Below are 20,987 nucleotides of genomic sequence, written 5' to 3' on the forward strand. Positions count from 1 at the left end.
GGAATATTTTATTTACATTGAGATTTATATTAAAAAAGTAGGTAAAAAATATAATATAGATAAAATAATTATGTGAATAAATATTAAGTAGAAGAGATAGACGACTGAGATAAATCGTACACAAGTACATACTGTTGTGAATTTTTCCTACCATCCCCCAACCTAGCCTAACAATTTTTTTTTTATTTTACAGTATATTTTTTTACATTTTATAGTATATTTTAAGTTCAATTTTTTATAATTTATTGGTTCGACCTCTTATATAACTAATTAAAACCCATTTAACTTAATAAATTTCGGAACAAGCTCAGTGTATCCACATCCAGCTTGTACGGCGGCACGGCGGCACAGCCCAATCCACACGGACCCCTTTGGTGCTCCCGCGAACTGTGTCACTTGAAGCGAGTCCGGAGCCCGGCCGTGCCGTCTCTGACTCTTGTGTCGCCTGTGGACAAACAACCGGTAGGTACTAGCTACGAGCTCCTGTGCCCCAGCGACGTGGCAACTTTGGCCGGCAGCGCGGCAAGTTTGGCCGCGTAGATTCTGGGTTTGGGTCCTGTGGTCTTGTCAAATGGCCGCTGCTTCTTCGTTTTGGGCTGGCGGTGCGGCGACTGGTGAGCACGAGTAGTTAATCCGTAGAAGAATCTGAGTGTTACTCTGTGCTCGCCAGAAGCTCTCTGAGATTGCGAGGTGTGTATTTTTTGCGAGTTTTATATTGGTCCAGAATATGGTCAGCATCTGAGGGCATTTTCTTTTCACAAGTTAGCTAGAGGAGTGTTTCAGACAAGGGAGATGCATCACGCATGCAGTAGGTCAAAGGAGCAAGTGGTGGTTGGTTAACTACGGATGCGTTCTTCGTCATTTCTTTTGTGGAATTATAGCATCGTGTAATGCAGTTTGCTATATTTTTGTCTCTTTTTTTTTACAGTGGATTTGCAGGGAGATCAGAGAGTTGTTTAGCTGATTATTGATTTAATAAAATAAATTAACATATGCTTAAAAGAAGATCACCTTGAAAATAGACAATCACTTGGTTCTCTTTTCTTAACTACAGTGCCATGTTACTCCTATTTGTGCGATCAAATAGCAGTGCAGTAATAAGTCTAGACATGATGATCAGACTAGCATGCAAATAACACAAACCAAAATCTAAACTTTCCACAACATCACTGTCGGTGTATCAGGAACTGAGGGTCCCCGAATCTCGAGGCCAGGCCAGTAAAAAAGATTAAATCCCGGGAGAGGACGCTCGGGGTCACGGTCGGTGGTCCCCGAATACCCAAGTTTTCCGATGATCTACGAAGTCTAAGTGCCGGGAAGAAATTGCTCGGGAAGGTATACGGTGGCCCCCGAGCACCCGAGTCCTCCGACGATCAAGAAAGCTAAGTACCGGGAGAAACGCGCCCGGGGCCGCGAGCGGTGGCCCCCTGGGCACCCAAATATCCCGAGGATCCGCTGAAGAAAGTTTCGGGAGAGAGTGCTCGGGGCTGCGTGCAGCAGCCCCTGAGCACTCGATCCCCCGAGGAGCCGTACAAGTGTGCCCGGGAGAGAGTGCTCGGGGAGGTGAACAGTACCCCCGAGCACTCGGTTCCCCGAGGACAAGAAAGGGCATACTCGGAGAGAGTGCTCGGGGAGGTGAACAGTGACCCCCGAGCACTCGGTTCCCCGACGACCCAGAGAGCCCCCTGACAGTGGCCCCCGAGGGACCCACTGATGAGGTGTCAGCCAGTCAAAGGCCCAAGGCCGCATTTAAAGAGCGCGTGTGGCCTGTCACCTCCAACTGCTCCCGACGCGCTTGGTGTCAGTCCTTGCCACGTTCTGGCAGAAGGGCGTGGGGTCATTGAATGCACGGGACCCATCCCGTGCCATCCGACCCGTCTCGGGATAACGTCGTAAGGGCCGAGGCATTCCGTCTGCCGCGCTGCTGTGGCAGGGGAACAAGATAGGGCGGGCACGCCGGGCCGCTCTACGGCTGCCCGGTGGGCCCTCCCCACGGCGCCTGTTGCCAGTGCATTTGTGGTGACGGATGACCGGGCGTGGGACGCATTTTCCACCCCCGGTCACTTCGCCCAGGGGTAATGATGACGCCCTTTCCATTTATAGTATCTCGGAACTTGTGCCCCCCTCCTGTTCGGGGCACGCTGCTGCCGGCAGGTATTTAAAGCAGTCGGCGACACAGAGTTAAAGTGAGAAAGAAAGACATGCCTTAGAGGACGAAACAATTGCTCACAAGCAGAGAAGAGTAGATCGAGAGCATCCAAAACCGGCGGCTACACACAGACCGAAGAACAAGGAGCCTCAGACCCTAAAATAGACAAATATCCTTGTAACTAGCAACATCCTTGAGGGACATTCTCAAGTCATTTATAATATCCATACAGGAGTAGGGTGTTACGCCCCCGTGCGGCTCGAACCTGTCTAAACACCAGCACATTTACTTCTTTCCGTATTAGATCATTCCACCCCACCGGCCATCGCATTCATACCCATTTATTTCTCCAGCGAACATATTCAGGATCATCCCCTGCCGAATCTCTAAAAAGGGATCCCTCAGGATCCTTACGACAGGAGTTCATCCTCCGACAACCACACCATTCTGAACTGAATCAATCAGCACCAATGAACGCCCCTTGAGCCCTCCCCTCCCCCTCCTTTCAATAAGTTTTTTTTGTCATTGATGAGAGAGAAAGAAGAAAATAGAGGATGAAGATAAAGAAGAGGAGGGAGAGAGCTAGATGAGTTTCGAACCTAGCTCGTCACCGGTCATTAGGGTTTGATTAATCAGGATTTGGCCGGTGGGGTTACCGGTTAAGAACAGTTAATCGAGCAGTCATTTCTTCTCAATGATGCAAGCATGGAAAGACTTGCAAGAGACGCTACTGCAGCGATGACCACCACCATGCACCTGTCTGCGAATGAACAGGGCAGTTTCAAGCAAGCATCAATGCGCGGAATCAAATCCCCATCCAAAATCAAAGACCTGGAAAATAAATGGGAACGAACGAAAAATCTCAACTGAATATCACGGATTCACTTACTCGATATCTTTTTTATTTTGCGAATCACTTGCTCGATACGTATCTAGCCGTATATCAATATCAATAAATGGGATAATTAATTACTACGGGCTCACATATTTGCAAGCATTTCTAAAAATTCAGAAAAAAATCGGGGGTATTTGGAGCGGAAATGGTCACATGGCATTCCGCGTCGGGACGCATTGTAAGATCAAGCCCAAGGGAGTTTCTTCACGGGCAGATTCTCGTCGTGAAGGGATTCCCGTTCCCTTCAGCGCTCCTAACGGTTTCCCTTCACGATTCCCTTCACGACGGGATTCACAGGGTCATTCCCTTCAGGACGAGATTCTCTCTCCGTTCCCTTCGCGATTCCCCTCGAAGGGAAGCTGTTGGAGATGAGAGAAAATAAAGGGAATGGGAACAGGAAAGGAAATCGGAAAGGGAACGAAATGAAGGGAAAATGGTTGGGGATAGTTGGACAGGAAGCGCAAGCTAGAGTGCTGGACTACACTCCTAGCCCTGTAGGGCAGTGACAACTGGGTCCCACGGGACGATGTGGCCCACATTACGGTGTCAGGTGTAAGGAGCAGCGTGATCAATCCATGATGAATGCACTATGATCACTCTCATTGATCCAGTGAATCGCACCACAAAGATGCAAAGGGTTCAACCACCGGCACCGGATCCATAGACAAGCCAATTTGATTTTCGAGCGGTGACAATTACGATACAGGTAGAAACTAAGGCACGGAAATTATAGAAACTAAGGCAACCTTTGCAAAATGGGCTACCTAATTGGCCATTGGACAAAAAAAATCAAATAGTTGTACTTATACGCAATCTTAGTTCAAAGTGTGGCACATAGTATAGTTGGATTATTTCAATATTCATAAACATAGTGGCGTTAGAGCATATACAATGGAGTGTTTAGAGAATGTGTTTATAAAAAAATGGTTTTCTCAACTGCACTAACACATGTGGTTATTTAAGCAGCACGATTTATATTAGTGCTAACAAGATAATTAATTATATCTTTATTAGTATTAAATAATTTGTAGTACTTTACACTTTCTTTTCTTAAGCATGTAGCTATAAACAATTATTATTGTTTATACACTTAGTACTCCTAGATTGATGGAGTAGCTGGCAACTGCCAATATAGTGTGGACTTATAGCGTTTTAAAGTATGTACTTGCATGGCCTAGATGAGATGTAACTAATATTAATATGAGAGGCTCAATATGTGGACACATAGTGAAAAATAAAATGTATAGCTAAAATTTTATTAGCAACGACAACAGTTTAATGACAAGTCATGCTTCAATGGGAGGAGAATGCCATACACTATCCCTACTGTCAAGGGTAGACTTAGGACCATGACATGCTAAGCTTCAACCCGGACTATAAACATTAATTTCCATTATTTTACTGTAGAAACAATAGATTTTTTAAAGCTTAGATTAAATTTAACTAGGCCAACCCGGGGCTTGACCAAGGCTAGTTCTGCCCTTGCCTAGTATGCTGGCACCCCTCTAGGCTGGCCTGGCGCTCCTTTGAAGAAGGCAAGCAAAAAGGTACAAAAGAAGGAATAGAGGGAATGGATGGAACAAACAGAACAGAAGACAGAACATAACAAAATCGAATCAAATCGGCTTCTTCTTCCTGGGCACTATCTTCTACCTCTGGCTCCTCCCTCCTCATAGCTTCTCTTCCCTTATTCCGGCTTGCTAATACCTCTGTGCTTCTCTCTATCTCGTATCGAGTCGTTTGGTGTACTGAACCTGATTTAGGACCATGTATTCATCTGAGTTGTGATGATCGAGCGTCACTGAGTTGGATTGCTTGTTGATTTATCAAGGTTTATGACAAAAGCGAGGAAAATAAAAGCATCCAGCATCCATATATCCATATAGAATGTTCTGATCAAACCACCATCGCTATTTACGTTGGAGGATATAGAAAAAAAAAGCTTAGTGTAATATCTTTTTCCCCATAGTCCCTCTAGAAACGAAGCACCTCTAGAAACGGGCCAAATTCAAATGCGACCGTATAAAACCTGGCAAAAATACTCCCCTCATGGAAACGTTCTGCCCCTCCGCTACCGCCATCCGGGTCCCCCTTCCAACACCGCACTGGGTCCCACCCGTCATTCACCTCCCTCCCTCGGCTCCAAATTCCCACCGCTCCCTCCCTTCGCACAGGCGCACAGCAGTACACCACGCCGTCCGCACGGCGCACGCTACGTTACTACTGGCCTACTGCCACTGCTGCATTTTTTCTTCTTCCCGTCTCGTTTCGTTTCGTCACACCACCCTCGGCTCCCTTCCATTTCTCTCTTCCTCCTCCGCTGCATTAATACTTGCCACTCCCTCCTCCCCGGCGCCGTTCCTCTCTCCTCGCTTCCGGAGCTATAAATCTCGGTCCCTCTCCTCCCAAAACCCGCATTTCTGTGCGCGAGGTCCGGCGATCGCCGCCGGGGGGAGGTGGAGGAGGAGGAGGAGACCGGCCATGGGGCAGTGCTACGCGAGGAACGTCCACGCCGACGCGGACGGCGGCGGCGTGGGGGCGACGACCATCACGGTCTCGGCTGCGGGTGGGGCGGAGGATGTGGCAGCAGGGGGAGGGGGAGGGGGAGGGGGAGGGAGGCGGAGCGGGCGGTCGTCGCCGGCGGGGACGCCGCGCGGGGGGAGGGCGGGGGCGACGCCGGCAAGGTCGTCGGCGGCCGGGAGCCCCTGGGCGGGGAGCCCGCTTCCCGAGGGCATCGCGCCGTCGCCGGCGACGTCGGCGTCCACGCCGCGGCAGTTCTTCCGGCGCCCGTTCCCGCCGCCGTCCCCGGCCAAGCACATCAAGGCGTCCCTGGCGCGCCGGCTCGGGCAGCGGTCGCCGGCCTCCGTGGCGCAGGCGCCGAAGCCGCCGGTCGAGGTCCCGATCCCGGAGCACGGGGGCGGCGGTGGCGGCGGGGTGGTGGAGCGGGAGCTCGACAAGAGTTTCGGCTACGACCGCCACTTCGCCGCCAAGTACGAGCTGGGGAAAGAGGTGGGGCGCGGGCACTTCGGCCACACGTGCCTCGCGCGCGCCCGCAAGGGCGACATGAGAGGCCAGGCCTTCGCTGTCAAGGTCATCTCCAAAGCCAAGGTCTCGCAATTCGTGATCTCACACTCCTCTTTTACTAAAATGCACACTATTTCGAGTTTCAATCGGCTTGGCTCCTACAGAAAATCATGAACCGAGAACTTGGGAGATAGAATTGTCATCCTGCCGTGATCCTTTTGAGTTTCATTTAGTAGATTAAGGATGGATTGTTAGTTTTGCAACAAGAATTCAGTAACCCAGCAATGCCACTAGCACAGGCGTTGTAATGATAAGTTCATCATTTGTTTCGCCACTCCCTTGCGCAGTGAGCAGGGTATTTGCAATCGCACTGGCATTGGTATTTCCTGGAGGGTTAGAAGTACATTGTGGAGATCTTGTTTCAGCAATGTCGCATTTAATACTGTCTGTTTTGTGATCTGAGTGTTTATCCATCTGCCACCTGTTTCTTGTTTTGTTGTTCTTTCTTTAAGATATAGTGGGGTATTTGTTTATGCAGTGTTAGATCACTAGCTTGGAAGTAACTGAGTTCTTAATGAGACTTCAGATAGCTTTTGAAATACTAGCATTGTAGATAGAGTATTTCCAAGATATCACAGTTGACTGTTATGAGTTCAGGAATCCCTCGATCCATTTTGCAGCATTTTGATGATAAAATCAGAAGTAGAAGAAAAGACAGAAAAAAGGGTTAGAAGACAAAGAAATATCTTTTAGATTTTGGGTGCCAAAGCTGAGAACATGTTGACACTGGGAACAACTTCCTGCTGATATTGTCCTTGCCGAGACTCAGATTGTTGAATTCGACAAGTGTTTAGTTTTGATTGCTGTTTCCCTTGACATCTACAATGTTTGTGCAGCAAGTTGTCGAGAAAACCTATACAATAGGCATGAAAAAAAAACTCTAGGTGCATATACGTGCATGACAGCATTGATGTTGTCATGTACATATATCACCATTTTTTTGTGAGCGTTGCGACTTATCTTGGTTATTGGATTCCGGACTGATATAATTTTCGCTACTGCAGAAGCCTACTTACATAAATTATTTGAGCACTAGACGTATTTATTTGAGTCTAATACATACCTTTTATATTCACGCATGCAATTTTGTTCCCTGCTACCTCATATAAACTATGAATTTTTTTTCACATTTTATTTTGTATAAGTGATCTCAGCCTTTTGCTCTTCTTTAGCAGATGACAACAGCAATATCTATTGAAGATGTGCGCAGAGAGGTGAAGATTTTGAAGGCTTTATCTGGGCATTCTAATCTTGTCAAATTTTATGATGCTTGTGAGGATGCCCTTAATGTCTACATTATCATGGAGTATGTTTTTCTCCCTTACCTTTACATACCATTGATCTAGTAAATGTAAAATTGCGAATATTGCATGTGCCATTTATCTTAGTACAGAATGTATTATTATGCTCAAAAGTCAAATTGTCCACCTTAGGGTTGATGTTCTCTTGCACCACATAACATATGGTAAAGGACTTCCTACCTGTTACAATAGGTCTTATATTTGTTGCAAGATTAATCCAAAATTACATGATAATTGATGTTTTCTTAACCTGTTATTGATCAGGCTTTGTGAAGGTGGAGAGTTATTGGACAAAATCTTGTCCCGGTATTACATTTTCTTGAGAAACATTTCATGAATACCAATACAAGCATAGCTTTGTTACAGTACTGGTTGTCTACTTTTTTTTTCAGGGGCGGAAGATACACCGAGGGGGATGCAAAAATTATTGTTGAACAGATATTAAACGTCGTTGCTTTTTGCCATCTTCAGGGTGTTGTTCACCGTGATCTTAAGCCAGAGGTCTGTGGGCTTTGTGTTGGTCTTCTGTGTTAGTATATAAATGGAATATGATTTGTCTTGTTAGAAAACTGTGGTCTGTTCCTTCTAATAATTTGACCCTTGTATTTTTTTAACAGAATTTCCTATTCAGCACTAAGGATGAACATTCTCCTATGAAGTTAATTGATTTTGGCCTCTCAGATTTTATAAGACCAGGTATTCCACACGAGGATTATGCCAATAAAAAATGGCTTCTGATCCGACAAATATGTTAAAGCCCGTTGACATTAATGAAATACGTTAAGACCTTTTTCGGAAATGTGTTCTAGTGCCTGATGTTTTTTTTCTTCTACAGATGAAAGGCTTAATGACATTGTTGGCAGTGCATACTATGTAGCTCCGGAAGTCTTGTATAGGTCATATAGCACAGAAGCTGACATGTGGAGTATTGGTGTTATCACTTATATATTGCTGTGTGGTAGCAGACCATTCTGGGCACGAACTGAATCAGGGATTTTCCGTTCAGTGCTGAGAGCTGATCCAAATTTTGATGACGTGCCATGGCAATCAGCATCTCCTGAAGCTAAAGATTTTGTCAAAAGACTTCTTAACAAGGACTACAGAAAAAGAATGACTGCTGCCCAGGCACTCTGTAAGTACTATCACTGACGATTTTTCAATTTGTAGCGTCTGCATACCAACTGTATTCAACATTTCTTTTTAAAATTTCCAAAGAATGACAGTAATTTACTTATGTGTGTTTGCATGTTGCAGCTCACCCCTGGTTGCGAGATGAGCACCGGCAGATACCTCTGGATATGCTAGTATTCAAGTTAGTTAAGGCATATTTTCGTTCGACTCCTCTCAAACAGGCAGCATTGAAGGTTTTACTTTTCATATTATAGTTCCTTTGGGCATTTAACTATACCTCATTCATTGATGGCTCAATGAAAATAATTTTTTTTTTCTTGAATGTAAAGCATTGCATTTAGAGGCTTACAGTTAGTGTAACTAGTGTTTTACATGGCATGCATTTGAACGACACCATCTATGCTTCTACCTTGCAAAAATAGCTGCTTAGGTTTAATAGATTCGATGAAGGGAGCTGAGGATCTGAAAAAATACAGTTAAATGCATTATTGATATCTTTTCTCGTTGCATTGGTCCTGCTGTTATCATGTTGCCCAATTTGCAGTCGTGTTAATCTTATTTCCCTCTTTCCTTTGACAGGCTTTGTCGAGAGCAATAACAGAAGATGAGATTATCTACATCAGAGCACAATACAATTTGTTAGAACCAAGCAGTAGAGATGGTCGAATATGTATCGATAACTTCAGGATGGTAAGTGCTTTAAAACAACAACTTGCAATTGGCTTGTTCAGATTCTAAATTTGAACGTGTATATTTATGACATTTGAAAGCGCTTTCCATATGTGGGATACTGAACTCAATTCTTCCTTTCATACCTTCAATTATGCAGGCTCTTCTACAAAACTCTACTGATGCTATGAAAGAATCAAGAACCCTTGAAATCTTAAATGCAGTATGAAATACCACTCTATAGCTAATCTTAAGTCCTCTCCATTTTGGACGTATATGCCATATATGGTTCAGTGTTTCATTTTACCTGTGTAATGATGTAATCACTTTTCAGCTGGAGCCACTAGCGTATAGGAGAATGGACTTTGAGGAGTTCCGTGCAGCTACAATCAGCCCTTACCAGCTTGAGGCCTTGACACGGTGGGAAGAAATCGCCAGTACCGCGTTCGAGTACTTTGAGCAGGAAGGCAACCGTGCTGTCACAATTGAGGAGTTAGCTCAGGTATACAACAGAAATATATTAAGCGATGAAATAAACCTTTGATCTCGCAAGGATGCTAATCTAGTTGCCTCCCCTCTTGCACACAGGAGATGAATCTTTCCTCAGCAGCGTATTCTATTGTCCGTGATTGGATTAGACCGTTGGATGGCAGGCTTAGCTTTTTAGGCTATACCAAGTTTTTGCATGGATTGACGATGCGAAGCAGCAATGGGAGGCGGCACCATTGATATTGTTTTGCCTTGGTTCCATTGGATGTTGGTGTTTTATCTCTCATCTTTTTGTGGCTTAGCTTCTTGTAGAGAATGCTTGTAGAGGAAAAAAAAGAAAGAAAAAGAAACCGAAAGTGATAGCTCAAAATGGAGTTCTAGAGGAAAGGTCGTTTTACCTTTTTTTAACCTCTTGGTTATGATACATTTTTCGTTTTTGGCTATGAATGGGCGTTGTACAATTAGCTCATGCTACATGACTCAACCTGGTGCGATGGGGAACTTGGGTTGCAGGCAGCAGCAATTTTGGTGAATTTGTTAAGGTGAACTATGGTCATGTGATCATCTTAATGCCTGGGAAGATATTGCGGTTTGGCAGCATGATCTTATCATATGCCAAAGCACAGCTATCTTAATGCAAAAAGGGCAGCAGAAAATTTTATGCCTTCCTTTTTCCGGGCACTTGTACGGTGCACTTTTATGGTCTTCAGGGCAATTAACAAATGCGTGCAAGTACAAAAGGTGCTTAGGAAACGCGCTAAAGCCAGCCACCGGGGAGTAAAGGTTCTTATCCTTGGGAGCCCACTTTAGAGTTTGTTTGATTTGGCACTTTGGTAGGAATTTGACCCGAGTTCGTTGATTAGCAGAGAAATTAGTTCATTTTTCCTCCCAATTCAAATAGACTAGACATAAACCCTCTTCCATCTGAACAATTCGTTATGATCAACACATGAGTCAGGTGCCCATAGGCACAGTTTGGCTACGTCTGGAACACAAATTTTTTTTTTCCAGATATCTGCTGGGTGTGAACTATTTCATGTGAAATTTCTTTAAAATTTCTCCGCTTCAAATAAATATATTGGCAGCAAGCGACAACAGGGTTCAACATGAACTCATGAAGCACAGAAGATGGCTTCTCTCTCTCTCTCTCTCTCTCTCTAAACAGGAAAGAGGGGCTGTCAGAAGCAGGAGCATCTTACTGGAGAAGATCCGCAGGCTTTCGTTGCTTGATTTCTTGGGAGCCATCGAAACTGCTGCTCTTTGAAAAGAAGCCCAAATGTTGAGCAGGATGAGTTCGTTTGCCCAAAGCCGAACCTGCCTTTGTTTTTAGCCCAGCCCAGATGAAGGCTTTCCGAGACTTGAGCCGCAACAAGACTTTAGGACTTCGGCTTGGAATTTTTTTATTTTTATATTTTGAAAATAAAAAAATCACAAAACTAAATATCTATTTGAAAAAATTGTAAAAATATGATATTGTTGCCCGTTAAAAGTCATTCTTCCAACAGATGTCATCTTTAAAAAAAATAAAGATATTACCATACCAACATGCGATAGGTTAAAATATTCAAAAAAACACTACATTATATTCATCTCAAAATTCAAAACACTATCAAAATAGTCATGATTTTTTTAAAATATATATTATAAAGAATAATATGATCTAACCATAAAAAAATTTAGACAAAAATATGATATGTACAATAAAAACAAAAAACACAATTTTTATTGTAGAGAGTCTATCCGTAAAATAATTGTTTGTGTTGAATTTTTTAAGAGATAGATTATAGTATCTTCTATAACATTTTTTAAGAATTTTTTATGACTATTTTAATAGTGTTTTGAATTTTAAGAGTAACGAAACACATTGTTTTTTTAACTTGTTGTTCATCGGAAGGGCGACATCTTTATTTTTTTTAAAGTGTCGCCCATTGTAAGGTGACACATTGATGTTGCTCTTCCAACGAGCGACAATAGTTTATTTTTGTAACTTTTCAAATGGACGTCTAGTTTTGCAATTTTTTAATTTTTGCAATATAAAAATAAAAAAGGCTCCTTGGGCTTGCACCTCCCTATCGTTCCATCCATACACCAATTTCCTCTAAGTGTGTTTGGTTTGGTGTTTGGTTTGTAAACTATATTTCGTAGAACTGTATCGCATAAGTAGGTTAAAGGGAATGGTGTTGAGCTATATCATATTTATTGTAAAAAAGAGAGTTTGAATGATTGTATTTATCTGGATAAATTGAGCTAAATTTTTATTTGGTTGATTGAATCTAAGACTATATGAGTGGTATACAAAAGTTAAAATTATGATTGATTATGAAAATAATTTTATTACATTGTTAAGTAAACGGATGCAGAGTCTGTATCCATCGGATCAGGCTACGGAGTGAAGCTCCTAGACCACGATGTGACCGTATATTTATATCCACTGAACCTGATTCGAATAGTGGATGCGAACAACTAAACATGTTTCTATCTGAGATTATACGCATCCACCAGACCAGGCTAAGGGAGATTCTAACAACCCAACACACCCCTAGCTAATGTCTCCCTTATGGATGGCAACATGTACAATACCCACGGGAAAAAACTATACAAACATATACTCATGAGCTAATTCTCAAACTCGCGTCCGCACCCATTACCTGTCATGGGTGAAAACTGACGCCCGTGTCCATCATCCATGGGCATCACATACCGGTGTACACGCCTGTATGCCCATTATAGTAAAATGCACCGAACATAAGAGCAAGTATATAATATTAATATCATTATTTAACACGTGTCTCAACTAAGATAATAAACCAGCATCTCACAGATACTTAACATGCATATCACATTAATACATTATCATATAGGCATACAACTTACTAGTTAAATGCCCATATGTTAAAACAGAAATTCATATTCTACATGAAATAATTATATTTTGCAGCTTAGTAGTACATACATATAAACTTGGAAAAGCAGTAGAGACATAGACTTGTTATCAGAAGAGGCAGAGGCATTTCAAATAGAGGAATTTACACACGAGGAAAGAAGCGACGGTAATATCAATGGTTAGAATAGCTTCACTGTACATGTCATTTCATTTCATACAATTAAGGTTTATATCACAACACATCAATGAAAAGGCACTGTTTTCAACTAAATAGCTTAATAGTATGTTTAGCAGGGGAGATCATAGCTGAGTGTTTTCAGCTCTAGCTATATGCTCGTTTGTTACAATAAAAATATAAATATTGAACATGATAATATTAAACATAAATTTAAGGTATGAAGATGTTGATGAACTATGAGAGTGTTGTTAAACAAATATGTCAGGAGTGATACATAGTTTAATTTCAAATGAGATCTAAAAAATTATAAGATGATTATCTACTAATTTTCCTCCTAATTTATTTATTTATTTATATTAGTAAAACAGATCTCATATCTGTAGTTAGAATTGGAATGGATGATCCAATCCGATCCGTTGAACAAGAATGCTGACAAATTATGTTGCCTCCAGCTAATCAATAATCATTAGTAAGACCATGCCCAAGGGATTTCTGTCGCGGACGAAAATTTCGTCGTGAAGGGATTTTCGTTCCCTTCAGCGCTCCAACAGTTTCCCTTCACGAAGAGATTTCCAGGATCATTCACTTCAGGACGGGATTCTCTCTACTTTCCTTTCGCAATTTACCTCGAAGGGAAGTTTTTGAGGATAAAAAAAATAAAGGAAATGGAAACAAGAAAGAGAATCGAAAAGTGAACGAAATGAGAAGCTACGCGACGTTGCTAGCTGTTTTGCTAACAATAAATGAAGGTGGACCAAGGGAAATCCTGAAGTCACACTCCATCCTAGATTTGAATGTTTCAGTCTATTCAAAGTATGTTTAAGTGTTAACTCATCGTTATTATGGAAGGTGACATTGAAATGACAGCCAATCGTACTCGGCATCATTGTAGAAAGGAGCATCAAGAGCGTATGATATAATTCGCAGAAAAATGGAACACAGGAAGAAGAAAATATTGACCTACTTGATATTTATTTCTTGAACATTCTTATCAAATATCAAATATAGTAGGGTGTAGTTTTTCAAATCGAACATATTGTATGTGCTGTTTGTGGAATATGGCAGAACAATTTCATCCATTGACATCATCAAATGCCACAAATCCATGCCATTTCAAGGACTGTCTCAAAAACAGGGAAACCAGCATCTAGTTGTTCTCGTCGAATGTACCTTGAAATAGTTGGACAAAGTCTTTAAGGAAGATGACATGATAAAAAAAATCACTGCATTAACAAAACATATGGAACCAAAATCTTACTCTACTTGAGTTATCCTGCATCGTAGATCACTGAAATTTTCAGAACCATATACTGGCACGATAATGAGTGATTCATTATTCTTGTTGTAAAATAAACTACGGATAACTCATAAGGACTCCCATTCAGAAGGCATATTCTCTGATTTGTCTCTGCAAATATAGGAAGACAAACTCAGGATAGCCAAATGGCAAAAATGGAATGCAAGAAGGCAAACATACCTATACTAAAAGCAGCGCATATACCTGATTATGATAAAACAAAGACTATATCACGAGCACCTTCCACAAATCTTGCTCGTTACACTAAGGCATTTCCACAAGCATCTTCCAAGCATCCATCAAGGAACCAACAAACTGATGACAAAACTGGTCAGACATTCCCCAAAACACCCTGCAAGCATTGCACAAATTACCCAATATGCATATAAAAGTCCAACCTGGAAAGAGTAGAGATCGATCTCCTGGAGATCGGAGTCCGGGATGAGGTTCTCATCGCGTCCTTCCCAGATCATCTCGGCGGTGCGGCAGGAGCGGGAGAGTGGGCTGGTGAAGCAGGCATCGAAGGAGTCGAAGAGGAGCATTTGGCGGGAGGTCTCGGCTTGGGACTCGCCATTGGGCGTGAGCACGGAGACGTCGGAGCTCCCATGGATGCGTCCCTCCGAGTTTCACGTGAGCCCCAGCGCCGCCACGCCGCCCCGGCTGCCACTCTGCGTGGCGGCCCTCCTGCTTTGATTCCTCTCGCTCGCGTCCTCCGAGCCGGACGTGGACAAGGCCGCGCTGCTCGACTTCCTGGCGGGGGTGGGCCGCTGCGGCACCCCGCGCTCCTGCGGTAGCTGGACGGAGGTCACCTGCAGCGCCGACAGCTCCCGCGTCGTCGCGCTGCGCCTCCCGGGCCTCGGGCTCCGTGCCGCCGCGCACGCTCGGACGACTCGCCGCGCTGCAGGTGCTCATCCCCCGCACCAACAACCTCTCGGGCCCCTTCCCCGACGATCTCTTTGACCTCGTCGCGCTCACGGGGCTCCACCTCCAGCGCAATGCCTTCTCCGGCGCACTGCCGCCGGGGCTCGTGCGGCTGCGGAGCCTACAGGTGCTCGACCTCTCCTTCAACGGCTTCGACGGGAGCCTCTCCGGCGCGTTGTCCAACCTCACCCAACTCGTCGCGCTCAGCTTGCTGATTGAGTGATTCGCGGTGGACGGGAGGGGGATTCACGCACGGGTGGGCTGCCGCCTTGAAGATCCCCACGAAAATCTCCTGCCAGCGGCCCACGAAAACCTCGCTCGGAGTGACGTGGGCAGTTTTCTCGGATTTTTTGGGTTTTCAGAGAGTCGGTGCGGTTTTTTATTAGACGGGTGGGGAGATAAGGAAATTTTATAAGAAACACTTGCGAAAATGTGAGATTTTAATTACATCGTTTTTTCCTTGATTTAACTGTTGATATGTGTAGAAGAGAAAGTAGAAGATATATATCGCGCCTGAGAAAAGTAGATCTTTTAAAAATTCGGATCTTATAAAATTTCCTACGGATGAAAAAAGACCAAGTATGTCAACTTTTGATAGTAAAGATTGTTTCACAATTTAACTGCATAACAAAACAACAAGTATAAATGAGGTATATAGGTAAAACAGGTAAGAATAAAATTATTACATATTCATCCCTATATCAGCTGAATTTAACTTTAAATATACACTCATATCTACAGTAAAAATTATATTATAAACATGTACCCGTTGGAATTTTTACTCACGGACACACTGTCATTGCCACTGCTAAAATGTGACCATTGCCATTTGCCATGTCATGCCTAGTCCCCCTGCCGTTCCATCCATACAGGAACCCCCCCCCCCCCTCCCTCGCCAACAAAGAAGCTAGAGGAGCCAACGAAACTGACCGTCTCCTACCCTGCGCCGTCCTCCCCCAGATCCGGCCGATCGGAGCCATGGCGCTGCGCTATGTGGCCAGGAGGGTCGCCATCCCCGCTCTTCGGCGGGCTTCGGGGCCCTGTGTGTCGTCGTCGGCGGGCTCTGGACCTCTCGCCTCCCATTCCTCTCAGGTGCGCTCCGTGTCTTCCGCTCTGGATCGATTGATCCGTCGACTAATTCTTCTCGTCGAAACGTGCCTGCGCAGTTGGTTATACTAGGTCAATTGCCCCAGCTGCAGATCTATCATTTCCCGTATGAGCGGCCGCCTGCTTTTCTTGTACTCGCGAACTTCACAGACTGACCATTTGCTGCAAAATAAAATTGACCAGAGCAAGTTTTTGCGATCCGTACCAATCCGCTGAACCCACCAGACCAATCTGGACCAAACAATTTTTTTAGTTTTGCACGGGCTGGGTTGGGTTGCCGTATAAATATCGAACTCGTGTTCCATCCATGCCCGCGAAATTGGGAAATGGCGAGGTGACGAGAAAAGCGGACCTCAACAGCGTCCATAGTCTCTTGAATGGCGTCATATTATTATTTGGTAGAGAGTAGCTTCTCCCGGGGCCTTGGATTCGAGTAGATCAGACAGTTTTTGGGCATTTTGCGGGTGGTTCTAGCGTCATCCTTATGAGTTTTTGTGCTTTTTTTAGGGAGACTAACATGTTCGTTCTGATGTAGGGTTCGAGGGGCTTCGCGTCGGAGGTGGCCAAGCCCACCGGGAAGCAGATCAAGGTACTGCATTTTTCATGATTTGCGAATGTAGTTACAGAGTGGATGAGAATATATTATTGGGAACATTGAAGTGATGCAACTGTTTCTCCGTTATCCTGCCTATTGGGAAACCTTAGTGCTGTATTAGGGTTGGATACAATTTGATCTTCTATTGAATGTTATTGTGCGTACGCCCATCACTTATTTTAGTCATACACAATGGATAGATCAGTGGATTACAATCTATAACTTATTTATTCGCTGCTTCAGTGAAGGAAAGTTTGCTCACAATGTACTTAACCGTATTGCTCAGTAAGGACTCTGTTGTTTGATGTACTCCCTGCAGTCACAAATAAGTGATGTTTTGTGTTGCGTGCAGTCAAAGTCTCTAAACTTTGACTCTCAATACCTCTTTATGTATTAATATTGAACATTTGAAACTGATATGACTAGATTCACATCAAATACTAGTTTTAATGGTATAGTATGTTATAGTTTTGCTATACTTTTTTAAATATATTAGAATAGACATTAGTGGTCAAATGTACATTTTGGAGACTGAGTCAATGTCCATAACGTCACTTATTTGTGATTGGAGGGAGTATATTTTCTTGTTCCTTATTATATGTGTAGTTTATATGAATTGAGGCATCGATTGTCCTTGATTTAAGTTTATTCATTCTTGGCAGCTTTAGACATGCTCCTTTTGCCCTTAGTCCTTATGTGGCCAATAATCTTTTCATGTATCTTCATTGTGTCAATAGGTTCCAGAAGCTCTATATGGTGGCACAGGCAATTATGCTAGTGCACTTTTCCTTGCAGCTGCCAAAGCAAACGTGTTGGTCAATGTTGAATCTGAGATTAAAACTGTTGTAGAGGCATCCAAGAAGAGCCCAATGTTTTCTCAATTTATAAAGGACTTGTCAGTGCCAAAAGAGACCAGGGTGAAGGCTATAACAGAAATCTTCACTGAAGCTGGTTTTTCGGATGTCACAAAGAATTTCTTGGGTATGCTTTTTGCCCACTCATCTTCATGCGCCTGAGTTTGTTATAGTACTTACGATCAGTTGATCTCTTTGACGAACTCAAAAGAGTCGAGAGAATTCAGTTTGTAAGGGAGGTAGCTGTTATGCAGTTGGTGCTACTGATGTACCATCCCAAATGTGTCTAGCCATTTTCAGTGATTTTGGTTCCAATAGTTTCTTCCATATCAAGAGTTTTTTACCTTATGTCGTGATAATTTCAATGCAACAAAATCTTTTTGGGTCTTGATCTGCTATGATAATTTGACATGGACAGTAATACTATTAGAAAGGTAGTTATATAGTCAATTATTTGCTTGTTAGCAAAACCTGTAAATTGAAGGATTCCTCTTTGGATGTTGTTTCACTTTTTCATGTACCCAGTATCATCAAGAAATGCATATATTATTTCATACATATTAGGTATCTTGCAGTGCCTAATTTTTTGTTGTTCTATCAAGCTGTCCTGGCGGTCAATGGCAGGCTGAAATATATTGAACGCATTGCGGAGAGGTTTGTTGATTTGACCATGGCACATAAGGGGGAGGTGACGGTTGTTGTCAGGACAGTTCTTGTAAGTTGATATTCTGTGCTCTCTGTCCTCTTGCTATCAGGAATATAGTGTCTGGTTGAATAGCTCAATTCCCTTCACATGTCAAAAGAATGTGTGATGATGCATAGTTTTCTTTTGTTCATTGAATGACAATATGAAATGACTCGTTGGTGGTTGACTTTTGCTGTGTGTGAATTTCTCGAAGTCTTTTGTAGTTTCGTGTGTTAAGTTTTATTTTGTTCTGTAGTTTATCTTTTTTCGTACTGTTACTTTTTTGCCATATTTTATTTTCCTAGCTAAAAGTAGGTATCCATTGATCACAGTGACGAAAATAAGCTTTTTGTTTGTTGAAAGTGTATGGTGTCTGCAGATAGTGTATGGAAAGTTACCAGACATTGTCTCAAATTCATGTCCTTTGAAGTTGCACACTGAACTATAAAGTATCAGAAATCACTTATGATTGGCAGTGGTTGTGTTCTAGCGGATAGGTCTGAATGGTCTTGAGTACTGCATATCATCACTTGTAGTGCATGCTTTTTTAAATTCACATTCTCCAATGGTGTCAATCAACTCGAGAGGCATATCTTGAAATTATGATGCAGCATTTGGTTACTAGTAACTATTGCATTGATAATCTCTCAAACAGTTTCCATGTATGTCCTCCATGTCTACAAGCTGTGGAGAACTAAACTTCTGGAATTTTTTAAGCTTGTTTACCTCAGTTTATTGATAGGTGGATGCATACTTAGTGCAGCTTTTTTTTATAGTTCCTTGATTATGTATTGAAAACAATAGATTTTGCTAACTGATATATTTTTGCTCTCTCCTTTTAGCCACTTCCTGAGAAGGAGGAGAAAGAACTCAAGGAGACCTTGCAAGATATCCTAGGGAAAAACAAAACTATTTTGGTTGAACAGAAGGTAACTACTTGATCCACGAGCTTCATGTATATCCTCGAAAGTATTATTTTAAGGACTATTCCTCAATTGTGCTTTCTCTGCAGATTGACTACAGCATCATGGGAGGACTAGTGATTGAATTTGGGCAGAAGGTGTTTGATATGTCGATCAAGACTAGGGCGAAGCAAATGGAGCTGTTCTTGAGGCAACCCATCGAATTTTAACTGGCATTTGGATAAAAACATCAGAATGCGGCGGTTGCGTTGCTGACGGTTTCCTGATTTCTGCAACTTCGATCTGGCCTTTGAATAAAATGTTTCCTCGACAAGAGGACACTTTTTACTTTGTCTTGTGGGCTAGAGGCCTGCTGAACAATTTATGTTCATTTCTTTGTTACTTGAAGAAGCATGCACCAAAAACATAAAGGGTGGTCATGGATTGTTTTTTAATTCCAAGTCTCATTGTCCTTATATTCATTGTCATGTGTACAAATGGTTGGATGCTAAGCAATTTTTCCTGCCTTCTTCATGTGTACATAGCTTTTGATGGGACTGGGTCGATGTTTTAGATACAGAACATATCTGGTGTCTGAATCTAGCTTGGGATGTTAAGTCAGAACCTTTTGATCCCATCTTGCCATCTTGCTAACGGCTTCGGTGTGATGGGATGCAGGATGCTGCCCCATTTGTTTGTTAATTCAGAAAGGGAAAGAAATTGTTCGTTTCACCGAATGTTACGCTCGTTGGTCATTGAACTCGTGCTGTGTAGGGGAGCAATCGTCATCCACGCAAAACTCATGCTGTCACCCTTCCAATCATCTAGTTGGTTATTTGCCACTGTTAGCTATTTCGAAGTCTTAATTACGAGTAGTTCTCAAACCGCATTTCTTTCTGTTTCGTGGTGTCCATGTAGTTGTATTTCAGCAGAGAAATTGGTTAACTAATCGGCACTATCATAAAGTCACATGACAACATGTCATGATGTCAACATGTGGCGACTTCACGAAATTTGTGTGCCTGTGAACAAGAAAGACCTGGCCCCTATTGACGGGTCCCGGGTGAGGTCGCTTCATAGAATAAACGAGATCGATTCCTCCGAGCCACCACTCGGGGAGCTCAAGCAACCCATGCTGTTGTCAGCACTCTTCTGGTTCTCAAGCTGGCGGTCGGCGGTTGCTGCTCCCTGGTGATGGACTTGCTGGAGCTGATCCAAGGGCTCAGAAAGATGACGAGAACGCTCATTAGTACTGGTGCTCTCTGCTGGGCCACTCCGGTTTACTGTTGTCTTGCTGGTTGTTATCGGATCTTTGGGACTTTATGTCATTTGCTCCTAGTTTCTGTGATTGTGCTATTGTATTTTGATACATGTTCAGTCTACGGACAATAGTTAAGAATTGTTATCAAAGATCTCTCCGGAACCTTTGGTCTTCAGATTCGCAACAGGAGGTCTGGTTTTCGGAGGCTGTAAATCCCTGCGAACTCATCCCTCTGATGCCTACGTAGCCTTCTCGAAACTTGAAGATATAGCAGATCTCTGGAGATAATATTGGAGAAGAAAGAACACCCCATATAACCGACCTAACGAAATGACAGGCGATTAATATTGGTGCAAGTAGTGCTTATCCTGATACTCCAATGCAATGAATATCATCCTGATATCCCTAACAGTGTGGCACCAGGCTGCAGTTAGCAACTGGCTCACCCCTCAGGGTTACTTGTGTCGCACTAGTTAATACAATAGATATTTATCTTCTATGTAGGATTAAAAGTAGTTATCCAGGATAAGACCATGTAATTCGACCATTTCTGAGATATTTGTACATAGTGATTGTACACCAAGC

The 20,987-nt window shown here is 43.0% G+C and overlaps 2 protein-coding genes and 1 long non-coding RNA gene across 4 annotated transcripts; 2 read left to right on the top strand and 1 right to left on the bottom strand.

The window, feature by feature from the left end:
• Positions 1 to 5,267: 5,267 nt before the first annotated feature.
• LOC133904125 (CDPK-related kinase 3-like) lies at positions 5,268 to 10,351 on the top strand. The gene is made up of 11 exons (XM_062345616.1): positions 5,268 to 6,152; positions 7,304 to 7,434; positions 7,694 to 7,735; positions 7,822 to 7,930; positions 8,047 to 8,125; positions 8,265 to 8,561; positions 8,684 to 8,793; positions 9,140 to 9,250; positions 9,390 to 9,452; positions 9,564 to 9,731; positions 9,818 to 10,351. The coding sequence occupies exons 1-11, from the start codon at positions 5,526 to 5,528 to the stop codon at positions 9,956 to 9,958; spliced, it is 1,878 nt and encodes a 625-aa protein (XP_062201600.1). The 5' UTR covers positions 5,268 to 5,525; the 3' UTR covers positions 9,959 to 10,351.
• A 3,559-nt stretch (positions 10,352 to 13,910) lies between these two features.
• On the bottom strand, positions 13,911 to 15,348 carry LOC133903524 (uncharacterized). 2 transcript variants are annotated; one of them, XR_009907282.1, is made up of 4 exons: positions 14,476 to 15,348; positions 14,282 to 14,392; positions 14,039 to 14,188; positions 13,911 to 13,950 (listed from the first exon to the last, which is right to left on the bottom strand). It is a non-coding gene; the product is annotated as an uncharacterized LOC133903524 (long non-coding RNA). The 2 variants fall into 2 exon arrangements; XR_009907281.1 differs by having other exon boundaries at positions 14,258 to 14,392.
• A 518-nt stretch (positions 15,349 to 15,866) lies between these two features.
• On the top strand, positions 15,867 to 19,623 carry LOC133903612 (ATP synthase subunit O, mitochondrial-like). Its single transcript, XM_062345036.1, has 6 exons — positions 15,867 to 16,090; positions 16,641 to 16,694; positions 17,438 to 17,681; positions 18,157 to 18,269; positions 19,082 to 19,168; positions 19,252 to 19,623. The coding sequence occupies exons 1-6, from the start codon at positions 15,977 to 15,979 to the stop codon at positions 19,369 to 19,371; spliced, it is 732 nt and encodes a 243-aa protein (XP_062201020.1). The 5' UTR covers positions 15,867 to 15,976; the 3' UTR covers positions 19,372 to 19,623.
• The last annotated feature ends 1,364 nt before the right edge of the window (positions 19,624 to 20,987 follow it).

Source organism: Phragmites australis, chromosome 21 (genome assembly GCF_958298935.1).
Source record: "Phragmites australis chromosome 21, lpPhrAust1.1, whole genome shotgun sequence".
In the NCBI taxonomy this organism is placed as follows: domain Eukaryota; kingdom Viridiplantae; phylum Streptophyta; class Magnoliopsida; order Poales; family Poaceae; genus Phragmites; species Phragmites australis.